This window comes from Gigantopelta aegis, unplaced genomic scaffold (genome assembly GCF_016097555.1).
Source record: "Gigantopelta aegis isolate Gae_Host unplaced genomic scaffold, Gae_host_genome ctg3701_pilon_pilon:::debris, whole genome shotgun sequence".
In the NCBI taxonomy this organism is placed as follows: domain Eukaryota; kingdom Metazoa; phylum Mollusca; class Gastropoda; order Neomphalida; family Peltospiridae; genus Gigantopelta; species Gigantopelta aegis.
In genome coordinates, this window is record NW_024533469.1 from 35,043 (window position 1) to 60,228 (window position 25,186).

General features: G+C 39.1%; 1 protein-coding gene across 1 annotated transcript; it reads right to left on the reverse strand.

Moving 5' to 3' along the window:
* Positions 1-1,172: 1,172 nt before the first annotated feature.
* LOC121392381 (E3 ubiquitin-protein ligase XIAP-like) lies at positions 1,173-25,185 on the reverse strand. Its single transcript, XM_041523614.1, has 6 exons — positions 25,008-25,185; positions 22,164-23,453; positions 21,563-21,741; positions 16,955-17,033; positions 15,402-15,512; positions 1,173-1,799 (listed from the first exon to the last, which is right to left on the reverse strand). The coding sequence occupies exons 1-6, from the start codon at positions 25,183-25,185 to the stop codon at positions 1,612-1,614; spliced, it is 2,025 nt and encodes a 674-aa protein (XP_041379548.1). The 3' UTR covers positions 1,173-1,611.
* Position 25,186: the final 1 nt, after the last annotated feature.

Genomic DNA, 25,186 nt, shown 5'->3' on the forward strand with positions numbered 1-25,186 from the left:
CTTCTGTGGAGATATCCCTCAGATAATAGTTGGCGAAGATGGAGTCCGTAGCCCAGAAACAACCAGTGATAATGTGCTGAATGGGTGTGTTGCAGTGCAGGGACATCGTGGCATCCAAGGCACGAAGTTCATGCGGATTAGAAGCAGATGGAGCAGGTAAACCCTCCTTCTGATAGGCGGTCAGGATAGAAGACCGGATCCAGGTGGCCACCGTGTTTTTGGTAATATCCCTCAACCGACTCTGGTTACAGGAAAGGAAAAGTCTTTTGCGATGTTGTCGAAAAGATCTGGTCCTCTCGATGTACTGGTGCAGGGCTCTGACAGGGCACAACGTCAAGTCCTCAACATCCGCTGGACCAACGATAGAGGAGAGGGCCTGCACAACATATGAACGAGGCGCTTGGTCTGGTAACTGATTCTTTGCAACAAAGTTCATGAGTAACCCTAAGTTGACTGCACGCCGATCTCGGTGAAAACGTACCAAGTCTACATCAAGAGCATGGAGTTCTGAGACACGGGCAGACGTGGCAAAACCGAGTAAAAACACCGTCTTCCGCGTCAAGTCTTGCAGGGAAGAGGATTCAATCGGCTCATAAGGTGCAGTCGATAACGCTCGTAAAACCAGATTCAGGTCCCATCTTGGTGGCCGAAACCGGTGTACTTGATCATCAAGGCAAAACCCTTTGATCATCTTATGGATCTCGGGAATACCCGATAACTTCGTTCCAGTAGCTACATCACGAACAGTAGCGATGACCGAAACGTACCCAGCGATGGTAGACTCCTTCAATCGTAAAGCGGTCCGCCGATACAGCAAACAAACCCAGCAAGACGAGGTATCTGGATCGTCTGAGGTTTGAGTTTTTGCCGGACACACCATCAGTGAAAGCAAAGCCATCTGACGTTGTAAGCCGCAGTAGTAGATGATCTGTGCGCTTTCAAAATGGCCGCTGTAGACTATGAAGAAAAACCTTTCTTCCTCAAACTCTTGGAGATAAAGTCCACGCGTGGAACATACTCTGAAACTATTTTGCTACTTATCTTTGTACCACGGATGAACGAAGGTAATAAGATTTTTTAAACATATAACTTAAAGTTATAACACCATGAAGTAATTATAGAGCTATATTTAAGACTTAGCAAACAAATACGTCAAACAATGAATTATAAGCTTGCTCTGGCTGTATGATGGACCCAGGAACAAAGAATCCAAAGTGGATTAAAAAAAGCAAGTTCAGCAAAAGACTCTTATATATCCACAAACTTGCATTTAGACAATAAGCACTCATAATCATACTTCGTATGGTAGATTCAAAAAGAGAATAATTTCTTTTGTGAAAACGTTTTGGTGAAACGAAGCACTAAGGACTAATCAAGTTGAAGTTCATCTCAAGAAGGCTCCACTTATTAGTATACTTGATTCAAAGAAAGAATAATTTCTTTTGTGTCGAATGTTTGGTGGAACTGTGTATAAGCACTAAGAAAGTTTAAGTGTATTCCAACAATGCTCCACTCATTATTATACTTCATACGGTAGATTCAAAGAAAGAATAATTTCTTTTGCGTATACATTTTGGTGGAACTGTATGTGAGCACTAAGAAAGCTGAAGTTCATCCCAAGTACGCCCGAACAGTGCCTTCAATTCTGGACCGACAGAGAGGACACTTCCTGAGTCTGGCGGCGCAGTCGACACAGCAGCAGAGATGTCCACACGGCAGGAAGACGACGCTCACGTTGTTCTCCAGACACACCTTGCACGTCAACTGCTCCCCTGTGCCCTCAGAGGCAGGCCCGGGAGCTGTGAAATTCGAACAAAATTAATGATACATATGCATTCATCCATTGTTCACTCAGTCTGTTTCTCACTCACTCACCCACCCATATTCACTCACTCACGCAAACTCTAACTCAAAACCCACACACACGCTCACTCACTCACCCACCCATGCCTCACCTACCCACTCACTAACTGCTAACTCACCCACCCACCCACTCACTGCTAACTCACCCACCCACCCACCCACTCACTGCTAACCCACCCACTCACTCACCCACCCACTGTTGACCCATCCACTCACTCCTCACCCACCCACTCACTCGTCACCCTCCCACTCACTGCTAACCCACCCACCCACTCACAACTAACCCACCCACCCACCCACTGCTAACCCACCCACTCACTCACTCCTCACCCTCCCACTCACTGCTAACCCACCCACACACTTCTCACCCACCCACACTGTTAACCCATCCACTCACTCACTCACTCACCCACTCACTCCTCACCCACTCACTCCTCACCCGCCCACCCACTCACTGCTAACCCACCCACCCACTCACTCCTCACCCACTCACCTACTCACTGCTAATCCACCCACCCACTCACTCATCACCCACCCACCCACTTACTGCTATCCCACTCATTCACTCACTCCTCAAACAACCCACCCACCCACCCGCTCACTTCTCATCCACCCATTCACTCTTCACCCACCCACCCATCCACTCACTGCCAACCTACCCACCCACTCACTGCTAACCCACCCACTCACTCACTCCTCACCAAACCACCCACTCACTCCTCACCCACACACTCACCTATCCACACACTCACTCACTCACTCACTCACTCACTCATTCTTCTTATTTAACAAGGTTTCAACAAGGTCGTTACATGCTTTCCTATCCTATATACATGATATACCTGCATAACTATATCTATGTGATATACCTGTATTAGTAACTATGTCTATGTGATATATCTGTAGTAGTAACTGTGTCTACGTTATACACCTGTATTGGTAACTATATCTACGTTATATACCTGTATTAGTAACTATGTCTACGTTATATACCTGTATTGGTAACTATGTCTATGTAATATACTTGTATTGGTAACTATGTCTACGCTATATACCTGTATTGGTAACTATGTCCACATTATATACCTGTATTGGTAACTATGTCTATGTGATACACATATATTGATAACTATGTCTATGTGATATATCTGTAGTAGTAACTGTGTCTACGTTATACACCTGTATTCATAACTATGTCTATGTCATATACTTGTATTGGTAACTATGTTTATGTTATATACCTTTATGTTATATACCTGTATTGGTAACTATGTCTACGCTATATACCTGTATTCGTAACTATGTCTGCGCTATATACCTGTATTGGTAACTATGTCTACGTGATATACCTGCATTGGTAAAACTGTCTATGTGATATACCTGCATTGGTGATTATGTCTATGTGATATACCTGCATTGGTAACTATGTCTGAGTGATATACATGTATTGGTTACTGTTTGTGTGATATGTGATATACATGTATTGGTAACTATGTCTATGTGATATACCTGTATTGGTAACTATGTCTATGTGATATACCTGTATTGGTAACTTTGTTTATTTTTATAACTGTATTGGTAACTATGTCTATATGATATACCTGTATTGGTAACTATGTCAGGCTTCGAAATTCACGACGGCTCCACGGCATTTGCCGTACTGCCTTGTGCCTTAGCCGTGATGCCTCAAAAATACCACTTACTTTACAGCTATGAATAACCGTGCCCTTTTAATTACCTGCCGTGGTGCCCCTTTTGTGTATGTTTTTTTTTTTTTTTTAACTTGTATAACCCTAACTTTTATTTTAAAACATTAAACATGCACGAATTCGATGTTCCTCGGTAGTGTTTGTATACAGTTTCTTGGTCATGTATTATAACTGCACATCGAACGTAACAAATGATAAATTACGGTTGAAACGTACAGCATTACGGGGGAAAAACTCCACCGTAAATTGCCGAAAGTTTTAACGTCGTACATTTACGAAAAAAAACGTAAATAGCCGAAAAAGAATCCCAAGGCAATTTTTTTTTCAAAATAGGCTAAACCATGCCTAGAAGAAAAAGAAGACTAAAGAAGACAAAAATTGTCAAAAGATTATTATTATTATTAGCTATTTAAATGTCAGCTGCGTTCAACCAGACTGAGCGGAAAAAAGTCCGCTAGACTGGTTTATGCGCTTCACAATAAACCAAATGGCCACGTTGAGAACCAATCAAATAGTTCACGAACGTTAGACAAACATTTGCTGGCTGAACGTGGGGCTATTGTTATCGATATTCTTCATGACAAATTTTGAAATTATAAAAAAAAGTCTGTCCCATCATTCTATAAAAAAAATATTTTTGCTATTAGTTTCAGTTTTGTTTGACGTAACAAGAAAAGTAAAAGTGTATTGGAAATAACAAAACAATACTAATTTTGTGTGCAATTTACAAATCAATCGGCTTAGAAATTAATAACTTATAGTAAATTTCATAGTAATAAAAAAGGCGTTCCCTGTGGGACGGACTTATAGTTTTAATGTTTATTAGCCTATTGAACGGACCCATGCTAAAATCACCCAAATTAATTTATTCCCAATCAACTGAAACACTGAAATAAATGTGAACTGTTTAATGTTTGTGGTTATTCTTTAATATTCCGTTTATTTAATTATTACCCATGCTCAGCAGTTGATAGGCCTATACATTACTGGCGTAGGAAGCGGGAAAGGGGGTACTTGGTACCACCCCACTTCTTGGTATCTTCCTACAGGCTACAGCCGTGTATATTGACAAATTCTGGGTACTAGGCCTAAGCAGTAGCCAACAACGAAAATTGTACCACGTCTTCTTCAGATGACCTTCACCTTTGCATGCGGTAAAAACGTGATGACTTGTAGTCCGTGCATGTGGTATCGAGAAATCCTCGATTGTTTTGTTGAGATCGCACGTTGTTGTTTTTGGAAAATAAACCTACAATGTATGATATGACTGGAGTTACGATAATACGATATATTTTCCTCTATAGGCCTACAGTATTTAGCAGTTTGTAATAAAAGCCGTTTAATCGCCACACACGTTACCGTACTGTCATGCGATCTCGTGTGTCATCAATGGGCAACGGGCAACTATATTTACGTGCCCCTATCCACAAGGGTTCAGGCACGCCCACTACGGAATTAGCCTCTGACTTCGCCAGTGACTGACTCCGGAGCAGGGGGGGGGGGGGGTAAGTTTGAAGTGGGCGGAATTTGGAAAAAAGCCATTTAGTAAGCGCGGATCGAATAGCAGACACTTCATAAACAAGAAGTAACACCGAGTGGGAGCCGTGTTCTGATTGGCTGAATTTCGATTCCTCGGTGAAGCCTGTTTTTTACCTAAGTCTACAAAGAGTACTGCATACCGATACATGTCTGGACTCTAAAATTTTAGCCAAAAATGGTTAAGACTGCTCGGCCGAAAAGTTTTAAGGTGATTTTGAGCAATTGAACGGGCGCCAAAGTAAAATGCGTTAGACTATTTATAAAAAAATAAACATAAGAATTTTGAACTGCTTCCGAAACATTTAAAGTCTAACTAGCCCAATAAAAGAGGTTAGTACTCACGGAGGTAAAGGTTGTTAGGAGGTTGGGGGCTACGGCGAGCCGATGTAGTCGGTGGCGTCCAGATGTGGAAGATCATGCCGGTAGGGAGAGGCTGCTACCATCTTTGTGATGTGACTGTACTCTGTCCCCGCCAGGATTTTGAGGACGCGATGTAGTGACGGGTTGTCCATCTCCTTAAGTAGCAGCGCTTGATTGTATCTTCCCTTCCGGCGAACGGTGACGCAAACTGCAGTGATATCCACATCCACCTGGACTTGATGGACAGCAAATTCCCCTTCATCGGACTCGGTCGGTAGCGGATGATATGCGCTATGCTTCAGCTCACTAATGAGCTGGCGCACGTCCTCGATGTTGATCTTCATCAGCTGTTGGAACCGCGGATGGAGTTTGCCGGCCTTCAGTGTCCATGGTCCCTCTGGTTGTTCATCTGGATTCGGCGGTTGAGTCGGGCGACTTGGCTTGGCTGGAGTGGCACTCGGGGGAGTGGTCGCCTTCCTCTTAACCACAGCCGTCTTCCGGGCCTGGGTCTCAACGGGTGCCACCGGTTTAATCGGCGACAAGTCCGGAAGCCCAGAAGTAAAGGCAGGCGGATCGGGTCGGATGTACGACGAACTGCAGAAGACTGAGTCCGGCATGTCACTTTCCTCGGTTCCTGCAGAGGGGACGTTGATGACTGGGGCCGAGACCACTTCCATCTTCGTCTTCCTCTTCAGTTGAGTGGCGTTGGGCGATCCAGCAGACGGAGTCGCTGCCGGCGGTTTAGCCGCCGGTTTTGTCTCCCCCTGCGCCGCCGCTGGCGCACGTCTCCTCTTCCTCCACCTTCCTTTCTTCGGTGGTACCGGGTCCCCGTACACCAAGGTCACGGAGGCCCGTGACCCGGTGTACGATACCCGGTACTCTAACAGCATTCCGTAGGATTTGAGCAATCCCCCCAGGTAGGGGGGCAGATCGAGAGAGCAAGGGCTGACGTCCGTCTTCATCGATAAATAATATAGAATGTGTCATCAATTACCGTGGTACCTAATAAGAGCACGTGTTAATGATTCAAATTTCAAACAAATTAGTTATGCTCATTCAACGTCCAGGCATGTCTAGTCTGGGTCCAGTCTCTAACAACGCCAGTGATTGGGTCCAGGGCACGGCGTAAGAAGGTGCAAAAAAGTGCGGTGGGGGGTGTATAAAAATCATCGCTGCTGCGCCCCCCCCCACCCACACACACCCCTCAACCTCCATTTAAAACACACACACACACACACACACACATATTAAAAATAATCCATAAATGCTGAACACATACTTAAGAAAATAGGCCATGGTGTCCTTCGACAATGTTTACGTTTTTGTGGATACGGTCACATGACAGAATGGGATTTCCCTCCACATTTTTTATTCTAATTATATGGGTCATTTGGTTAATCTTGTTATTACAATTATGTTTGTTGAAATTAGGGTGGATTTTCTTTATTATTATTAAATATAGAATTTACAACAAAAATAATATAAAGATTAAATTTTTAAAAACCTAAATGATTTGGTTTGAACATTTATTTATTTAATTATTTGTATTTCAAATAATTTAACACTGAACATTTCATCCCTTTTCCTAAAGCTTTAATTGTATTGTTCTGAAACGTAACACACATATTCTTTTGGTAGTCTCCACTTGGTAGTATTGAGATTGTAAAATTGAAATAGAAATCTTGATTGGATAATTCTGAAACTTAGTACCTGTATTCTACAGTGATTCTCTGGAGATACCTTCACAAACTAATAGATAAAATTAACATATCTACTTTTATTATAGATTATTTTATTTTATTTCTTTAATGTTAAGACTTTAACATAACTGTCCAGCCATTCAAATATAATTTTCTTTCAGTCATACTCCATCTGCTCAGATGGTCCGAAACCAGTGGACTTTGATCCATTACCTGCTGTAATGAGATAGAACAGCAGCAGTGTTTGTTTAAGGAGACCAGATACGTCATAATCTCTCTCCACCAAAGTTGTCTTTAAGGACACCACAAAAAATTTAAAATACTGTTTTGTTTAATGACACCACTATAATACTTTGATTTATTGATGAATGACCAATTTAACAGAATTACAGCTAAAAAGTTTTTTTCTGGTTAAAATGACTTTCTAAAAAAGATTGCCTTGGTGCCCTTTGAAAATGTATGAACGTAGCCTTTGTGCCTTTTAGGTTAGCCTTGGTGCCCTTCATTTCCTAGATTTTTAAAGGCTATTATAGCCTGCCCTTTTAACACCGAATTTCGAGGCCTGCTATGTCTATGTGATATACCTGTATTTGTAACTATGTCTATGTCATATACTTATACTGATAACTATGTCTACGTGATACACTTATATTGGTAACTACGTCTACGTGGTATACCTGTATTGGTAACTATGTCTATATCATATATACCTGTATTGGTAACTATAGCTTTAAAATATACCTGTACTGGTTACTATGTCTATGTGATATACCTGTATTGGTAACTATATCTTTAAAATATACCTGTATTGATAACTACGTCTACGTGATATACCTGTATTGGTAACTATGTCTATATGATATACCTGTATTGGTAACTATGTCTACATGATACATCTAAATTGGTAACTATGTCTATATGATATACCTGTATTGGTAACTATATCTATGTGACCACCTGTATTGGTAACTATGTCTGTGTGATATACCTGTATTGGTAACTATGTCTATTTGATATACCTGTATTGGTAACTATATCTTTATAATATACCTGTAATGGTTACTATGTCTATGTGATATACCTGTATTGGTAACTATGTCTATGTGATATACCTGTATTGGTAACTATATCTTTATAATATATCTGTATTGGTAACTATATCTTTATAATATACCTGTATTGGTAACTATGTCTATGTGATATACATGTATTGATTACTATCTATGTGGTTTAACCTGTATTGGTAACTATGTGATATACCTGTATTGGTAACTATATCTTTATAATATACCTGTATTGGTAACTATATCTTTAGAATATACCTGTATTGGTAACTATATCTTTATAATATACCTGTATTGGTTACTATATCTATGTGGTTTACCTGTATTGGTAACTATGTCTATGTGATATACCTGTATTGGTAACTATGTCTATGTGAAATACCTGTATTGGTAACTATATCTTTACAATATACCGTTATTGGTAACTATATTTTTATAATATACCTGTACTGGCAACTATATCTTTATAATACACATGTTTTGGTAACTATATCATTATAATATACCTGTATTGGTAACTATATCATTATAAAATACCTGTATTGGTAACTATGTCTTTATAATATATATTGAGTCAAATTGAAAACTTCACAACTTTTCATCTTGGCTAATTTAACAAATATGACAAAAGAACGTGTTACATAAGGTATATTTTTAATTGTATGACGTCCAAAGAAAGAATAGGAATAAATGTTAACTCAAAAATCGGCTCAATGCACCCACAGCATTCGTCAAAACCAGAAACAGTCAAAATGGTAATTCACAAGCAGGGTCGTCTGATAATATCACAGGTTCAGTAGCACGTATGCCCTCCATGAGTACCCACAACTGCAAGGCAACTCCTCCTCGTCGACTGCCTGATGCGTGTAGAGACTGCATTAGGGATACGGCGCCATTAGAGACTGCATTAGGGATACGGCGCCATTGTTACACTAATGAGGCATCAAGTTCTTGCAAAGTTTGTGGAGGGTTCCTGAGAGAGCGCAGGTGTCTTCCCAGCACATCCCAGACTTACTCAATGGGATTCAGATCGGTCGACCTTGAAGGCCAATCCATGACATTGATGCCCGCGTTCCTCAGGTAATCCCTTGTCAAGATGGCCGTGTGGGGTCTGCCATTGTCATGCTGAAAGATCAGGCCTGGACCATGAGCTGCCATGAAGGGCACAAGTTCCTGGGCCAGCACCTGGTCACGGTATGCAGCAGAATTGAGGTTGCCACGGATGAAAAGAAGTCTAAAATGTCCATTTCCACAGAAAGCACTCGAAACTATTACACTTCCGCCTCCAAATCTGTCAACTTGACTGACACAACACTGAGCATGACGTTCGCCATGTCGTCTCCAAACCCTCCGCCTGCCATCGGCAAATTGCAGTGTGAATCTTGATTCATTGTTAAACACGACTCTATTCCATTCCCTCTGAGTCCATTGCAAGTGGCGTTGTGCCCACAGTTGACGTTGATGAAATTGGGTCAAAATGGGTCCAACATATGGCGCTGTGCATGGAGGTGAGCGGTTCACAACCGATTTCGAATAGTTTGCGCAGACACGGTGACACCCGACGTCTGAGAAGTTCATTACTGGTTCCTGTAGCTGTCATGAAATTGTTGCAGAGGTGACGTAACACAATATGACGGTCATCTGCCTGTGACGTCACACGTGGTCTACCTGGTGGTTTAAACAATATTTACTTCACAAAAGAAATGGATTGGCAAACAGGCCATTGGCCTATATTAATGCCTCTACCTAGTCGGGGGCGATCAGCTGTGATGTCCGTTTGTTGCACTAGTGTCCGCAAATCATAAATTGCCCGTCGACTGCAACCCAACGTCCTTGCAACGTCAGCTACTGCCAGTCCAGCGCGCAACATGCCGACGGCACATTCATGCTGCATATTTGTGAGGCGTGGCATTGAAACAAGTCGTAACAAATATCATTTTAATGTGTTTTTTCTTTGTGTCAGAATATTGTGAGCAAGTAACGATGCAAACATGTGTGCTGTTGTAGTCACGTGACCAGTGGCACATGCAAAACCACTTTTGTCTCAATGGTGCTGTGCACATACTATGGATCGGGTCACGTGGGCTTCCAATGGAATGTCGACATTGCCATCACAATATTTATTCCTAAAAGATACCGGCTTTTAACACTCATTGACTTTATTCAAAATTTAGATTGTGAAGTTTTTAATTTGACTCAGTATGCCTGTATTGGTAACTATGTCTATGTGATATACCTGTATTGGGTGTCATATACTTGTATTGGTAACTATGTCTACGTGATATACCTGCATTGGTAATTATGTCTATGTGATATTCCTTCGTTGGTAATTATGTCTATGTGATATACCTGCATTGGTAACTATGTCTGTGTGATATACATGTATTGGTTACTATGTCTGTGTGATATGTGATATACATGTATTGGTAATTATGTCTATGTGATATACCTGCATTGGTAACTATGTCTATGTGATATACATGTATTGGTTACTATGTCTGTGTGATATGTGATATACATGTATTGGTAACTATGTCTACGTGATATATCTGTAGTAGTAACTGTGTCTACGTTATACACCTGTATTGGTATCTATGTCTATGCAATATACTTGTATTGGTAACTATGTCTACGTTATATGCCTGTATTGGTAACTATGTCTACGTTATATACCTGTATTGGTAACTATGTCTATGTGATATACCTGTATTCATAACTATGTCTATGTTATATACCTGTATTGGAAACTATGTCTATGTGATATACCTGTATTGATAACTATGTCTATGTGATATACCTGTATTGGTAACTATGTCTATGTCATATACTTGTATTGGTAACTATGTTTACGTTATATACCTGTACTGGTAACTATGTCTACGCTATATACCTGTATTGGTAACTATGTTTACATTATATACCTGTATTGGTAACTATGTCTATGTGATATACCTGTATTGGTAACTATGTCCATGTCATATACTTGTATTGGTAACTATGTCTACGTGATATACCTGCATTGGTAATTATGTCTATGTGATATTCCTGCGTTGGTAATTATGTCTATGTGATATACCTGCATTGGTAACTATGTCTGGGTAACTATGTCTATGTGATATACCTGTATTGGTAACTATGTCTATGTGATATACCTGCATTGGTAACTATGTCTATGTGATATACATGTATTGGTTACTATGTCTGTGTGATATGTGATATACATGTATTGGTAACTATGTCTACGTGATATATCTGTAGTAGTAACTGTGTCTACGTTATACACCTGTATTGGTATCTATGTCTATGCAATATACTTGTATTGGTAACTATGTCTACGTTATATGCCTGTATTGGTAACTATGTCTACGTTATATACCTGTATTGGTAACTATGTCTATGTGATATACCTGTATTGGTAACTATGTCTATGTGATATACCTGTATTGGTAACTATGTCTATGTGATATACCTGTATTGGTAAATATGTCTATGTGATATACCTGTATTGGTAACTATGTCTATGTCATATACTTGTATTGGTAACTATGTTTACGTTATATACCTGTATTGGTAACTATGTCTACGCTATATACCTGTATTGGTAACTATGTTTATGTTATATACCTGTATTGGTAACTATGTCTATGTGATATACCTGTATTGGTAACTATGTCCATGTCATATACCTGTATTGGTAACTATGTCTACGTGATATACCTGCATTGGTAACTATGTCTATGTGATATTCCTGCGTTGGTAATTATGTCTATGTGATATACCTGCATTGGTAACTATGTCTGTGTGATATACATGTATTGGTTACTATGTCTGTGTGATATGTGATATACATGTATTGGTAACTATATCTATGTGATATACCTGTATTGGTAACTATGTCTATGTGATATACCTGTATTGGTAACTTTGTCTATGTGTTATACGTGTACTGGTAACTATGTCTATGTGATATGCCTGTATTGGTAACTATGTATATGTGATATACCTGTATTGGTAACTATGTCTACGCTATATACCTGTATTGGTAACTATGTCTACGTGATATACCTGCATTGGTAATTATGTCTATGTGATATTCCTGCATTGGTAATTATATCTATGTGATATACCTGCATTGGTAACTATGTCTGTGTGATATACATGTATTGGTTACTATGTCTGTGTGATATGTGATATACATGTATTGGTAACTATGTCTATGTGATATACCTGTATTGGTAACTATGTCTATGTGATATACCTGTATTGGTAACTTTGTCTATGTGTTATACCTGTATTGGTAACTATGTCTATGTGATATGCCTGTATTGGTAACTATGTATATGTGATATACCTGTATTGGTAACTATGTCTATGTGATATACCTGTATTGGTAACTATGTCTATATCATATATACCTGTATTGGTAACTATGTCTATGTCATATACTTGTACTGGTAACTATGTTTACGTTATATACCTGTATTGATAACTATGTCTATGTGATATACCTGTATTGGTAACTAAGTCTATGTCATATACTTGTATTGGTAACTATGTTTACGTTATATACCTGTATTGGTAACTATGTCAACGCTATATACCTGTATTGGTAACTATGTCTACGTGATATACCTGCATTGGTAATTATGTCTATGTGATATTCCTGCATTGGTAATTATGTCTATGTGATATACCTGCATTGGTAACTATGTCTGTGTGATATACATGTATTGGTTACTATGTCTGTGTGATATGTGATATACATGTATTGGTAACTATGTCTACGTGATATATCTGTAGTAGTAACTGTGTCTACGTTATACACCTGTATTGGTATCTATGTCTATGCAATATACTTGTATTGGTAACTATGTCTACGTTATATGCCTGTATTGGTAACTATGTCTACGTTATATACCTGTATTGGTAACTATGTCTATGTGATATACCTGTATTCATAACTATGTCTATGTTATATACCTGTATTGGAAACTATGTCTATGTGATATACCTGTATTGATAACTATGTCTATGTGATATACCTGTATTCGTAACTATGTCTATGTCATATACTTGTATTGGTAACTATGTTTACGTTATATACCTGTACTGGTAACTATGTCTACGCTATATACCTGTATTGGTAACTATGTTTACATTATATACCTGTATTGGTAACTATGTCTATGTGATATACCTGTATTGGTAACTATGTCCATGTCATATACTTGTATTGGTAACTATGTCTACGTGATATACCTGCATTGGTAATTATGTCTATGTGATATTCCTGCGTTGGTAATTATGTCTATGTGATATACCTGCATTGGTAACTATGTCTGTGTGATATACATGTATTGGTTACTATGTCTGTGTGATATGTGATATACATGTATTGGTAACTATGTCTATGTGATATACCTGTATTGGTAACTATGTCTATGTGATATACCTGGATTGGTAACTTTGTCTATGTGTTATACGTGTACTGGTAACTATGTCTATGTGATATGCCTGTATTGGTAACTATGTATATGTGATATACCTGTATTGGTAACTATGTCTATGTGATATAGCTGCATTGGTAACTATGTCTACGTGATATACCTGCATTGGTAACTATGTCTATGTGATATACCTGTATTGGTAACTATGTCTATGTGATATACCTGCATTGGTAACTATGTCTGTGTGATATACATGTATTGGTTACTATGTCTGTGTGATATGTGATATACATGTATTGGTAACTATGTCTATGTGATATACCTGTATTGGTAACTATGTCTATGTGATATACCTGTATTGGTAACTATGTCTATGTGATATACCTGTATTGGTAACTATGTCTATGTGATATACCTGTATTGGTAACTATGTATATGTGATATACCTGTATTGGTAACTATGTCTATGTGATATACCTGTATTGGTAACTATGTCTATATCATATATACCAGTATTGGTAACTATAGCTTTAAAATATACCTGTATTGGTAACTATTATAGGTGTAATATACACTGTATTGGAATACGATACGTATCACGAATATAACCTGTATTACAACTATTTATTCATGAATACACCTGTATTGGTTACTATGTCACATGTTATAATTGTATTGGTAACTATGATCTTTGTTTATATAGTTGTATTGGTAACTATATCTTTAATATACCTGTATTGGTAACTATATATATATATATATACCTGTATTGGTATATATATCTTTATAATATGCTGTTCTCTGTAACTAATACATTATAATACAAAATGTATTGGTAACTATATCAATTATAATATACCTGTATTGGTAACTATGTCAAGCAAAATTCCTATATTGGTAACTATGTCTATGTGATATACCTGTATTGGTAACTATATCTTTATAATATCGCCTGTATTGGTAACTATATCTTTATAACATACCTGTATTGGTAACTATCTCTTATGTGATATACCTGTATTGGTTACTATGATCTTGGCAATATACCTGTATTGGTCCATATGTCTGATTGATATACCTGTATTGGTAACTATGATCTTTATAATATACATGTATTGGTAACTACATCCACATAATATACCTGTATTGGTAACTATTTCTTTATAATATACCTGTATTGGTAACTATGTCTACTGTGATATACCTGTATTGGTAACTATATCTTTATAATGCGAACCTGTGGTGGTAACTATAGTCTTATAATTGTCCTGTATTGGTAACTATATCTTTGTAATATACGTGTATTGGTAACTATGTCTATTGTGATATTTCAATTCAAACAGCGTGACTGGCATATGCTTAAATATACCTGTACTGGCACTATACATTATAATATACCTCTATTGGTAACTATATCGAATACGAATACAACTACGTATTGGTAACTATGTCTATGTGATATACCTGTATTCGTTACCACTATACTGTCTATGTGATATACCTGTATTGGTAACTATATCTTTAAAATATACCTGTATTGATAACGATGTCTACGTGATATACCTGTATTGGTAACTATGTCTATGTGATATACCTGTATTGGTAACTATGTCTATGTGATATACCTGTATTGGTAAACTACTTCTATGTGATACACCTGTATTGGTGACTATGTTTATGTGATATTCCTGTATTGGTGACTATGTCTATGTGATATACCTGTACTAAGAGCCTCTTTACTGCTGGTGCTTGTATTGCTGTTCTCACTGCTGGTTCCGGGAAGATTGTCTTGCATACTGTCTGTTTGTGGATCACTTGGGGTGGCATCAACTGAACAAGTCAAATATAGGATTATGAGTCCAAGTGAAATTAATAAATAAAACTGTCCGCTTCAACACACAACGCGTTGATAAGTTTCGGTTATAAAACACTACATGTAGGCTTTAGTTGTTTCGTTTATTGTTCTTCTTGAGTAACTGTAAATACATGTAATATTGTGACATCCTTTATTTCCGTGGCATTAAATGTTTGTGGTTCTGCGAAAAAAAACACCAAAACCACACACACATTTCGCTGGGTCTAATATATTGGTTTTTAAAATCATTAACTGCACAACATAAACATGTGACCACCACAAACAACAGTAATTTCACGGTGGCTGTTTTAATGGGAATTCATCTTAATACTAGTAGTTTCGTTATCGTTGGAATAAGTGATGGATACCAATTTTCTGTTGTGGAAAAACGTTTGTGATTGTGTCCTTTTTATAAATGTCCCATGTCTCGTACATTAATGCCTCTCGCTTGGTTTTTAAAAGTTAATTATTTTCCGGGTTTTTTTAAACGTTTAGATCACGGGCATTTTGGTCCTGTTGGGAATTTATCGGATGTTTAGTTAGTACATGTATCACTCGATAAAACGAGTCATGCGCATACCCTGCATTGTCGTATGTATTGACAGGTTCCCGGCGTAGTCATTTGGTTTAACGTGAAGTTCGGAAACCAATCTAATGAACCTTCTTCCTGTAACGTGTGGCCAAGTTCGCTAGCCTGTTGGAAGTTTATGGGATGTTTAGTTTATCTGTCATTAAACCGAATTACCATTTCGAAAATCAGTCCAAATAGTTTGCAAAAGTTTAGCGATAAAAGGACGGCTAAAATCAACCGTTTAGGAGATACATGTATAGGGCCTCAAAGTTGGTTCTAGCGGCCATGTTGGATTTATGCTAATTAGGACCTTTCCCGGTATCAGATTTGGGTAGATGTTGGATATAATGTTCAGTGGGGTCATCGTAACAATATATATATATTTTTTAAAACTTGCAATTTGTTCTAGGTTAAAGGCGCAGACCCTAGTTTCAACCCATAACAATGGACACTAAGTTTGGTTAACTTACAAACCTCAAACACATTTGGATAACGTTACAAGAGAGTGAAACAAGAGTTTGCGAAGTTAAAACGGTGAAATAGTTAAAAATAGACAAAATATCGACTCCCTAACTGTTACTTCTTAGACACACGTGCGTTTCTAAAAATATTAAAAAATGCATTTTGTGGTATTAGAAACACCAGGATGACCAGAAAAACTTTGGTTGTACGGAAATGAATAATAAAAAAAAAAAATTATAAGTCAAATTTGATTTCAGAGATAATAAACAGCTCTAATAGTGAGAAAAATATGCCTTAGTGTTTAAAAACTAGGGTCTGTTCCTTTAAATGATATTTTACTGGACTATACGTGAATACGAGACAGAAGCTTTAAGATGCGCTTACCATGTCGAGTTCTGATCCCCAGTCGTTCAGTCATTGGTCTCGTGTCTGTGACGATCGCCATCACCTGCTTATAGTCAATCTGAAAGAGACAGACATTATACAACACATTTATCTAACACAGGGCTGGAGGGGTATATAGGGGAACAAAATCAAGAAGTGAGTTTCGTGGGTGCGAACTCCACGGAACTTCGATGTACCCCTAAAACTCCAATATGATTTATGCGTGTGTGTGTGTGGGGGGGGGGGGGGTAATGGGGGAATATGTACTATTTTTTAAGCTAGGTATATATTGTTACTGAAAGAATCCTTTTTAAAAGTTACATGTTTATTAGTTTATTGGTATATAATGAGAACGCCTTTTGCAAATATGAATATATAAAGCATATATACTCTTCAAACAAAGTAGGGGAACGTGAAATATTAATGTTATATCAACTATTAGACCGAACATACGTTTTGACCATAGACATCCTAGTAAAGAACGTTCAGGTCTGTTTATCAACACACTGAAACACATTCCATAGTTTACACATGCATCACACAGTTGCCTCGTACACACGTGTCATTCTCGATTTTGACAATTTCAAGGAAGGTCGATTAATCACTGTGGAACATTATTTCTGTCAATCTTTTTCATTCTGTTGATCATAGAGTTGTTATTGTTTTGTTTTTAGTCATTTTTATTGTTTGAATTTGCGATGCGGCATATGCAACGCTATGAGTGTCTACGGGCTATTGGCATGCTGCAAACAGGAAGACGCCAGCGTGAAGTGGCCAACACCTTCAATGTTTCGAAGTCAGTGATTAGCAGACTATGAAACAGGTACCAACAAACCCAAAATGTTGACGATCGACCCCGGGCAATGACAGGAGTACAGGATCGATTCATCCATAACCAGGCTCTACGAAATCGAGCTCAAAAGGTAAATCAAATTGTTGCAAACCTTCATCAGGCTACTGGTGTCCGAGTTACGGGTCAGACGATTAGAAATCGTCTTCATGCAGCCCATCTTCATGCTCAACGGCCCCGGGTTGTGCTTACCTTGACAAATCGTCACATTGCCCACAGACTTGAATGGTGTAGGGAGCATCAGAACTGGAGTATAAGTCGCTGGTCACGTGTCATGTTTTCAGATGAGTCCCTATTCACTTTGGACTTCCTTGACAGGCGTGGTCGGGTCTGGCGACGACGAAATGAACGGCACGCCAATGTCACAATGCGAATTCATGACAGATTTGGCGGTGGATCGGTTATGGTGTGGGGTGGTATCACTATGACTGACAGAACCCCCTTCATATTGTGCAAGGAAGGGTCACTGGGCAGTACTACCGGGACAACATACTGACACCCTTTGTCGTCCCGTTTGTTAGGCGTGTGGATCAACGTTTTGTTTTTCAGGACCCGTGCTCACCGTGCACGAATCGTCAATGCTCACCTCCAGCAGCACAACATCTATCGAATGCCATGGCCAGCAATGTGCCCAAACCTTTCTCCCATTGAACATGTCTGGGACATGATAGGGAGACGTGTGTGTCAGCGTCAAAGACCGCCGACCACATTAGCGGAACTTGGTCTGGTGCTGCATGAGGAGTGGAACAGACTCCCTCAAATAGCCATTGGGAGACTCATACCAAGTATGCCTCGTCGACTGAATGAATGTCTGACACATCGTGGCGGTATCATCCACTACTGATAAAATATATGTGTCTTTTAATTTTGGTTTTGTATTTTATCCATATTTTAATCATTATTTTATATTTTTAATAAAAACAAGTAATCTAATTTAACAGGGCAGGTGTCTGGTCTGTTCCTTTAGTAGTGGCTTGGTTAATATTACCTCGTCTACTGCCCTAGGTTTTAGATATTAAAGTGATGGCAGCGTCTTCTGAATGACTTAGACGTGTTATTTTAGAGGACAACTGAGGGGTCGCCTGTTTCTCTGTGGATAGGCCGGGTACATCTCTCTCCTTCCAGTGGGCTCGACCGCAAAACTTTCGAACGCCTTTCTCCTTCCCACTAAATTAACCATCGCTGGATCTTTTGTGTCACTCTCCTAGTGGCACAAACGATGAAACCCATAACCCTTTGGTGTCACTCTCCTAGTTACGCCGGTTTAGGAAGTTCTACTAACTTCTTAAACAACTACTAGGATTGGACTGAACTGTGGTTGGACACGGTGGTTGTCGGGGATGGGATGCCGGGAACTAGGGCATTCTTTGGGGCTATATGCGTAGGCGGTTTGGCCGTAGGTTTTGTGTAGGGCCGGACTCCCCTACCTCCCGACACACACCAATTTTTTAACTATGATTGGCAGCTCCTTTTCCAAAATTAATTTAATATTTTTGGTATAATTGTGCCAACTTTATAGCCTTTCCTCCTAACCTCCCATGGGCTTAATGAATACTATTCAACAATTATTATTAATTTTAGACCAGCCCATCTAAATTTGCGCCGAAATTATATTATATTAATAATTTATATAGGTTAGAAATGTTATTGTTTTTCTTTAAGGGTGCAGCCAAAATTTATTAACCCTAATTTTCCCCTTTTTTATACTTTTGGAGTTAATATTCAAAATTTCAAAATTGACCGTATTTGTTAGGTTATCCCTGTCCCGAGTCAGACCCCCGATCCTATCGGAGGCCAGACCGGGCATAGGCATGTTCGAAACCCTAGTGGTACATGTATATGGACACGTTAAACCAGTTACTAAGCTAAACTACTGATAAAAAACGTCAACTTGCAAATTTCACTTCTGACACCAATCGTCCTTCAAGATCTTTGGTGTAATACTGAACTACCGGTTGTAATGTTTGTTCAATTAATTCACTATTATCAAATAACTATTTCCCCACAGCTAATTTTGGCAATTGTAAATTTTGATTAGAGTTCCCCTACTTTTTTGAAGAGTATATATTAAACACTAATAATGGAATAATGGATGTGTAAATACATAAAAATATCCTAATGAATATGCATGCACGCACATACATTACACACACACACACACACACACACACACACACACACACACACACACACACACACACACACAAGCCTAAGAACAAGTGTGTAAATAAATAGAAATGATATCAGCTGCAGCTATAAATAATGAATGTGCAAATAAATAGAACTGATATCAGCTGAAGCTTAATGAATGTGCAAATAAATAGAACTGATATCTGCTGAAGCTTAATGAATTTGCAAATAAATAGAACTGATATCAGCTAACGAGTGTGCAAAACAATATAAATGATACCGCGTCACCTAATGAATGAACAATAGCAAGTAAATAGAAATGATATCAGCCTAATGAATGCCCAATTAAATAGAAATGAAACTAGCCTAATAAATGTTCAAATAAATACAAACATTAGCTTAATGCATGTACAAATGAATATAAATGATATTAATCTAATGATTTCATTTCAACTTATTTTCATGCTTATATCCAATTAAGGTTCAAGCACGCTGTCCTGGGCACACACCTCAGGTATCTGGGTTAGTTGTGAGTGGTTACTGAGAGAGAAGAGGTTGTAGTGGTCTTACACCTACTCATCTGGGTGGGAGCCGGTACCGGGCTGCGAACCCTGTACCTGCAAGCCTTATATCCGATTGCTTAACCACGACAACACTGAGGCTGGTATACTAATGAACATGCAAACAGAAATGATACCACCCAATAGGTGTGAATATAAATAGAAATTTTATCAGCCTAATGAGTGAGCAAATAAATATACTAAAAGGCAAATGTTATTGTGACACACAAAAGACAAAGAAAATTGATGATACGTTTTTACTGCTGTGTATGAAAGATCAATAGTCCATAAAAAGGGCGCACCTGCCATATGCAAATGCGCCACATCACTAGAGTGGGTCCAGAGCGAAGTTCACACAGTCAGTAGCGAGTGTGTCCACCGTGAGCACTGATACAGGCCTGGCATCGTCGTCTCATTGAGGCCACTAAACGCTGGAGAAAGTACCTGGGAATGCCTGTTTCACAGATGTGTGGTTAGTATCCATGTGTCTTAGTGAGGGGTTGTGACGTCGGCCGCTACGGGGTCGGTCCCTGACCTAGTTGTTTTGTTGATATCGTTGCCATAAGTGACATATGGTGTTTCTGTGGATGTTGAATTGCGTGCGACATAACGCTGTGAGGTCCCAGATTCAAGTATCCCTATGACTCGCCATCTGTCATTTTCACTGAGGCGTGGCATGACGAAATTGCATCAAACCGTTCACTAATGGTGTTTTTCTGACATCTGGACTTCTGAAGGCTGCACAGAGTGGCAATGATTTGCGACTGAATGTCTGGCCTTTTATGGTGAACACTGGACAGGATTTCTCCCGAATATTCCATGTTTCTTGCACAAAGCATGCAATCACTGCAACAACTGCTTGGTTGCATTTCTTGAGCTGTTTCATGCACATTTTCTCTGGTTTACATCCATAAATCAATTCACAAGTTTATTACTGCAAACAATCCATGTCATAATAACTTTTGCCTTTTAGAATAATTATGCATGTTATCAGCCTAATGAATGTGCAAGTAATAGAAATTACATCAGCCCAATGTGTGCAAATAAAAATAAATATAATTAACCTACCTCTTCTTTGTTTTCATTCATCTCTTGAACTAGGTCAACAAATTTGTCTCCCTTGACCTCTCTAATGAACTCGCACTGCGAAAACCATCTGGCATGTTCCACGAATGGGTTGTCTCCCCGTATCCAGTTTTTAAGACCACCACCACAAAAGTAGCATGTTGTGCTATCTTGAGAATTTCCTACATAGAGAGCAGACAATTGGCCTTTAAATTGACTTTGCACGACACATTTATGGCAGCCGACCTGCTACCGACCCCATCTTTAGTAGCATACTGCATTCTACCAGCATGGTCCCTAGAACCGTAGAACATACCCTGCTTCTTTCCCCTCGAAATATATGAAAGAATTTGTAAGTCTAAAAGTGTAAATTTGCAATTTGTAAGTCTAAAAGTGTAAATTTGCAATTTGTAAGTCTAAAAGTGTCCTTTTTACCTATGCGGAGAACACCCCACTATATTATTATTTCACTGCCATCCCCAGTTATTTTAGACTACGGCCCTGCGTCCTTGTCATCTCAGATGTACTTAAACCTACATTCACTTTCCTGAGTTCTAATTATGTTGAAACATATCTAGAAATAAAAATCTATATATGTACTAACCTGAAAAGAAGAAACCTGCTTCCCCTAGCTGCCGTGGAGTCTGGTTGTTTGGGTGCGGCCAGCGTCCGGCGAACGTCAAAATACGTGTATCCAAATCAGCATACTTGGGATACTTCGGCTGCTGCCAGGTTCGTGGAGGTCTGTCTGAGTTCCTTGACGAATCAGGTGGCAGCTGGACATGAGTGGAGCTGATTATCATAGTGTCTGCCGTCGTCAGCCCAGCACTGGCTGAAGCTGTCTGTGTGGTACCGTGGCCCACAGTCAGATTACCGCCAGCTGTTGAAGGAGAACCAAACAGTTCGTTGTCTGTAATCGGCCTGTCGAGCAGCAAACTCCCACTGCTATAAGCGGCACCGGATGAAGTAACCAGCATGGTGGACTCCATGCTGGTTGTCGACATTACCAGTACGGCAGAGCTTGTACCAGTCAATGATGCTGCCTCCACAGCGGGGCCAGTATTGTCGGTATGTCGAGAAAGCAGGTTTGATAGTAAGTTTGGCGATACTCCGCTAATCCTTATGAGTCGATCACGGGCCTCTTCCTGCACCTCCACGGGGTGGTTCTCTTCCTGACCGAGGACGAATCTGCAGCCAGAAGACACCCGTCTGTGAATCTCCATGGGGTCATCTGTATGCCTCCAGTTCCTGTGGGACATCCCGCAGCTGTAGCAGGTAACCTGATCATCCGGTCCACTGTGGTAGAATCCTGCGGCTGCCAGACGATTCGGCCAGGCCGAGGTGGAGGGGAATTCATCAAATGAAGCATACCGAACCATCTCATCGTTGTATCTGTCATCACGGCTTCTGGCATCACTGCTATTGGCATCACTGCTTCTGACATCACTGCTATTGGCATTACTGCTTCTGGCATCAATGCTTCCAGAGTGGCGACTTTCACAAGGCGGCAAATCACTGCTATTGGTATTGTTTAAATGGTTATAAGACATCATACCAATTTTATATTCTGCTGAATAATTAATATATGCTGGGTTGTCCAGGATTCTAGTTGTATCCTTTTCCAAAACCTCTGGTCCATCTTTGAGATTTTCGAGTTCTGGGGATCTGTCACTGGTTTGTGGAACACTGGCTACCACCATTTTCAACACATGTGATTCATTTTGGGGGTTTTCGGGTTCTGGGGATCTGCTTCCAGTTTGTAGGTTCTTCGGAAATGATTCTTCAGAGGACCATTTCTGTGCTGATGAGGAATGTCTCTCTGCTGGCTCTAGGCTGTTTACCAGTTGCTGAAATACTGATTTCAAACCTTTTGAAATGTACGGTAATGTCCTTTCTAACGTGAAAATAAGCATAGAACATAGATTCAGTTTTCGTTGATAATGGATAAAACACACAGCACACTGGGACCGAATGAATATTAACCCATAAGCATATTGGGTAGTTACATTTCCAAAGAAAACAGATGGCGTTAACATCTTCGCAGACATAACAGATATTGTGTTTGTAGATATAAAGGATAATGTTTTCACAGGGGCAATGAATAATGTTTTGTTTTCATCAGTTAATGTTTTCTTTTTATGAATTAATGTTTTGTTTTCATTAATTAATATTTTGTTTTCATCTGTTAACATTTCCGTGTTTACAGTGTTTAAAGTACTGCTTTTGACAGATTTTGTGTGAAAGTAATTCAGTAGTAGACATGCGAAATCCACAGCCAGTAACCTGTCATCGCCTTCCCTTGCAGCATAACAACAACATGGCATATCCACTTCGTTACAGTTGGTACCTGAAACATCCAAAGATAAACGATTTGTTTATTTAATATTGTGAATACTTCAATAACATCTAAGACACCGATTTTGGAAAAATAAATAAATGGAACTGTATGACAATACTGAGTAAGGGGATAAGATGAAGCTCAGAGGTAGAGCTTTAGTCTGAGGCTCCATGGGTGGTAGGATTGACCCCCGCCCCCTGACAGACTCAGGTTTCTGTCAGTCCCAAGCAGTGTCCCTCACAGGTTGTTGTATGTGTTATACTGTCTTTGTCAAAGTGTATTTAAAATATCTTTCCCATACGATTAACTTATGTGATGGCAGAAGTTTTCCTCCTTCACTCTAGACTAAATGTGACAATAAACCCACTTTTAGACAACGGATTGTCATAGGTTAAAATATGCCGAGACATCGTTAAACAAATATTCGCTTCCTTCACATAATGCAGAGTAAAACTCTTTTTGTTTCAAATTTTTAAAACATTATTTTCTACAATTAAAATGGTAATCAACAGATAGGAAAATTGTGTACTGTGCAAGAACAGTGACATCATGTCGTGCCTTAACTTTACAGGTAAACACCTTTCACAAATATATCCGCATATCCAGAGATCAATTTCACAAAACGCTTTAAGCCTAGTTTTGCACGTAAATGTAAATCTCCCATGGCAAAACAGTTTCTTTAAGTATAAACAATACATATAATAAATTATGAAATACATAGAAAAATTTGCTTTGGTCCTTATTATGATCGGTATTTCGCAATGGCATAATCTTTTATGGGAAATAAATTCAAAAATTTATAAGCGTAGGCCTACCACATGTGTTAAGCTGCTAATCATCCCAGTTAAGGATAAGGATATGTGCACACTACCCACCCCCAACTCTATAACCGCCCTTGACATAGACTGAATGCATGTAGCGAACTTATTATATCAGTGAGTCCGACAAGTGCTCTTTAGCTGTACTCCCTCCCAATAAGAAACCTGAAAGTTCACCCCAGCTTTCGTATGTTACTATTGCCGGTATGTAGTTCGTGTATTTATTAAATCGGTTTACAATAATACTTGTATACACATAATATATGTTTATTTGTATGATGTAGCAACTTACCTGAACTATTATTATGCAGAATTATGTCAGGCTGGCTGAATTCACCAACATTAATTCTTTTGTCGTATTCCTTACAACGGTTCTTGGGCATTTTATAATCTTGGTCTGTGTCATTCTGGTTGAATTCATTATCATTGGTTGTGTTATGTGTAAAGTCGATGGTGATTACAGGATGCATT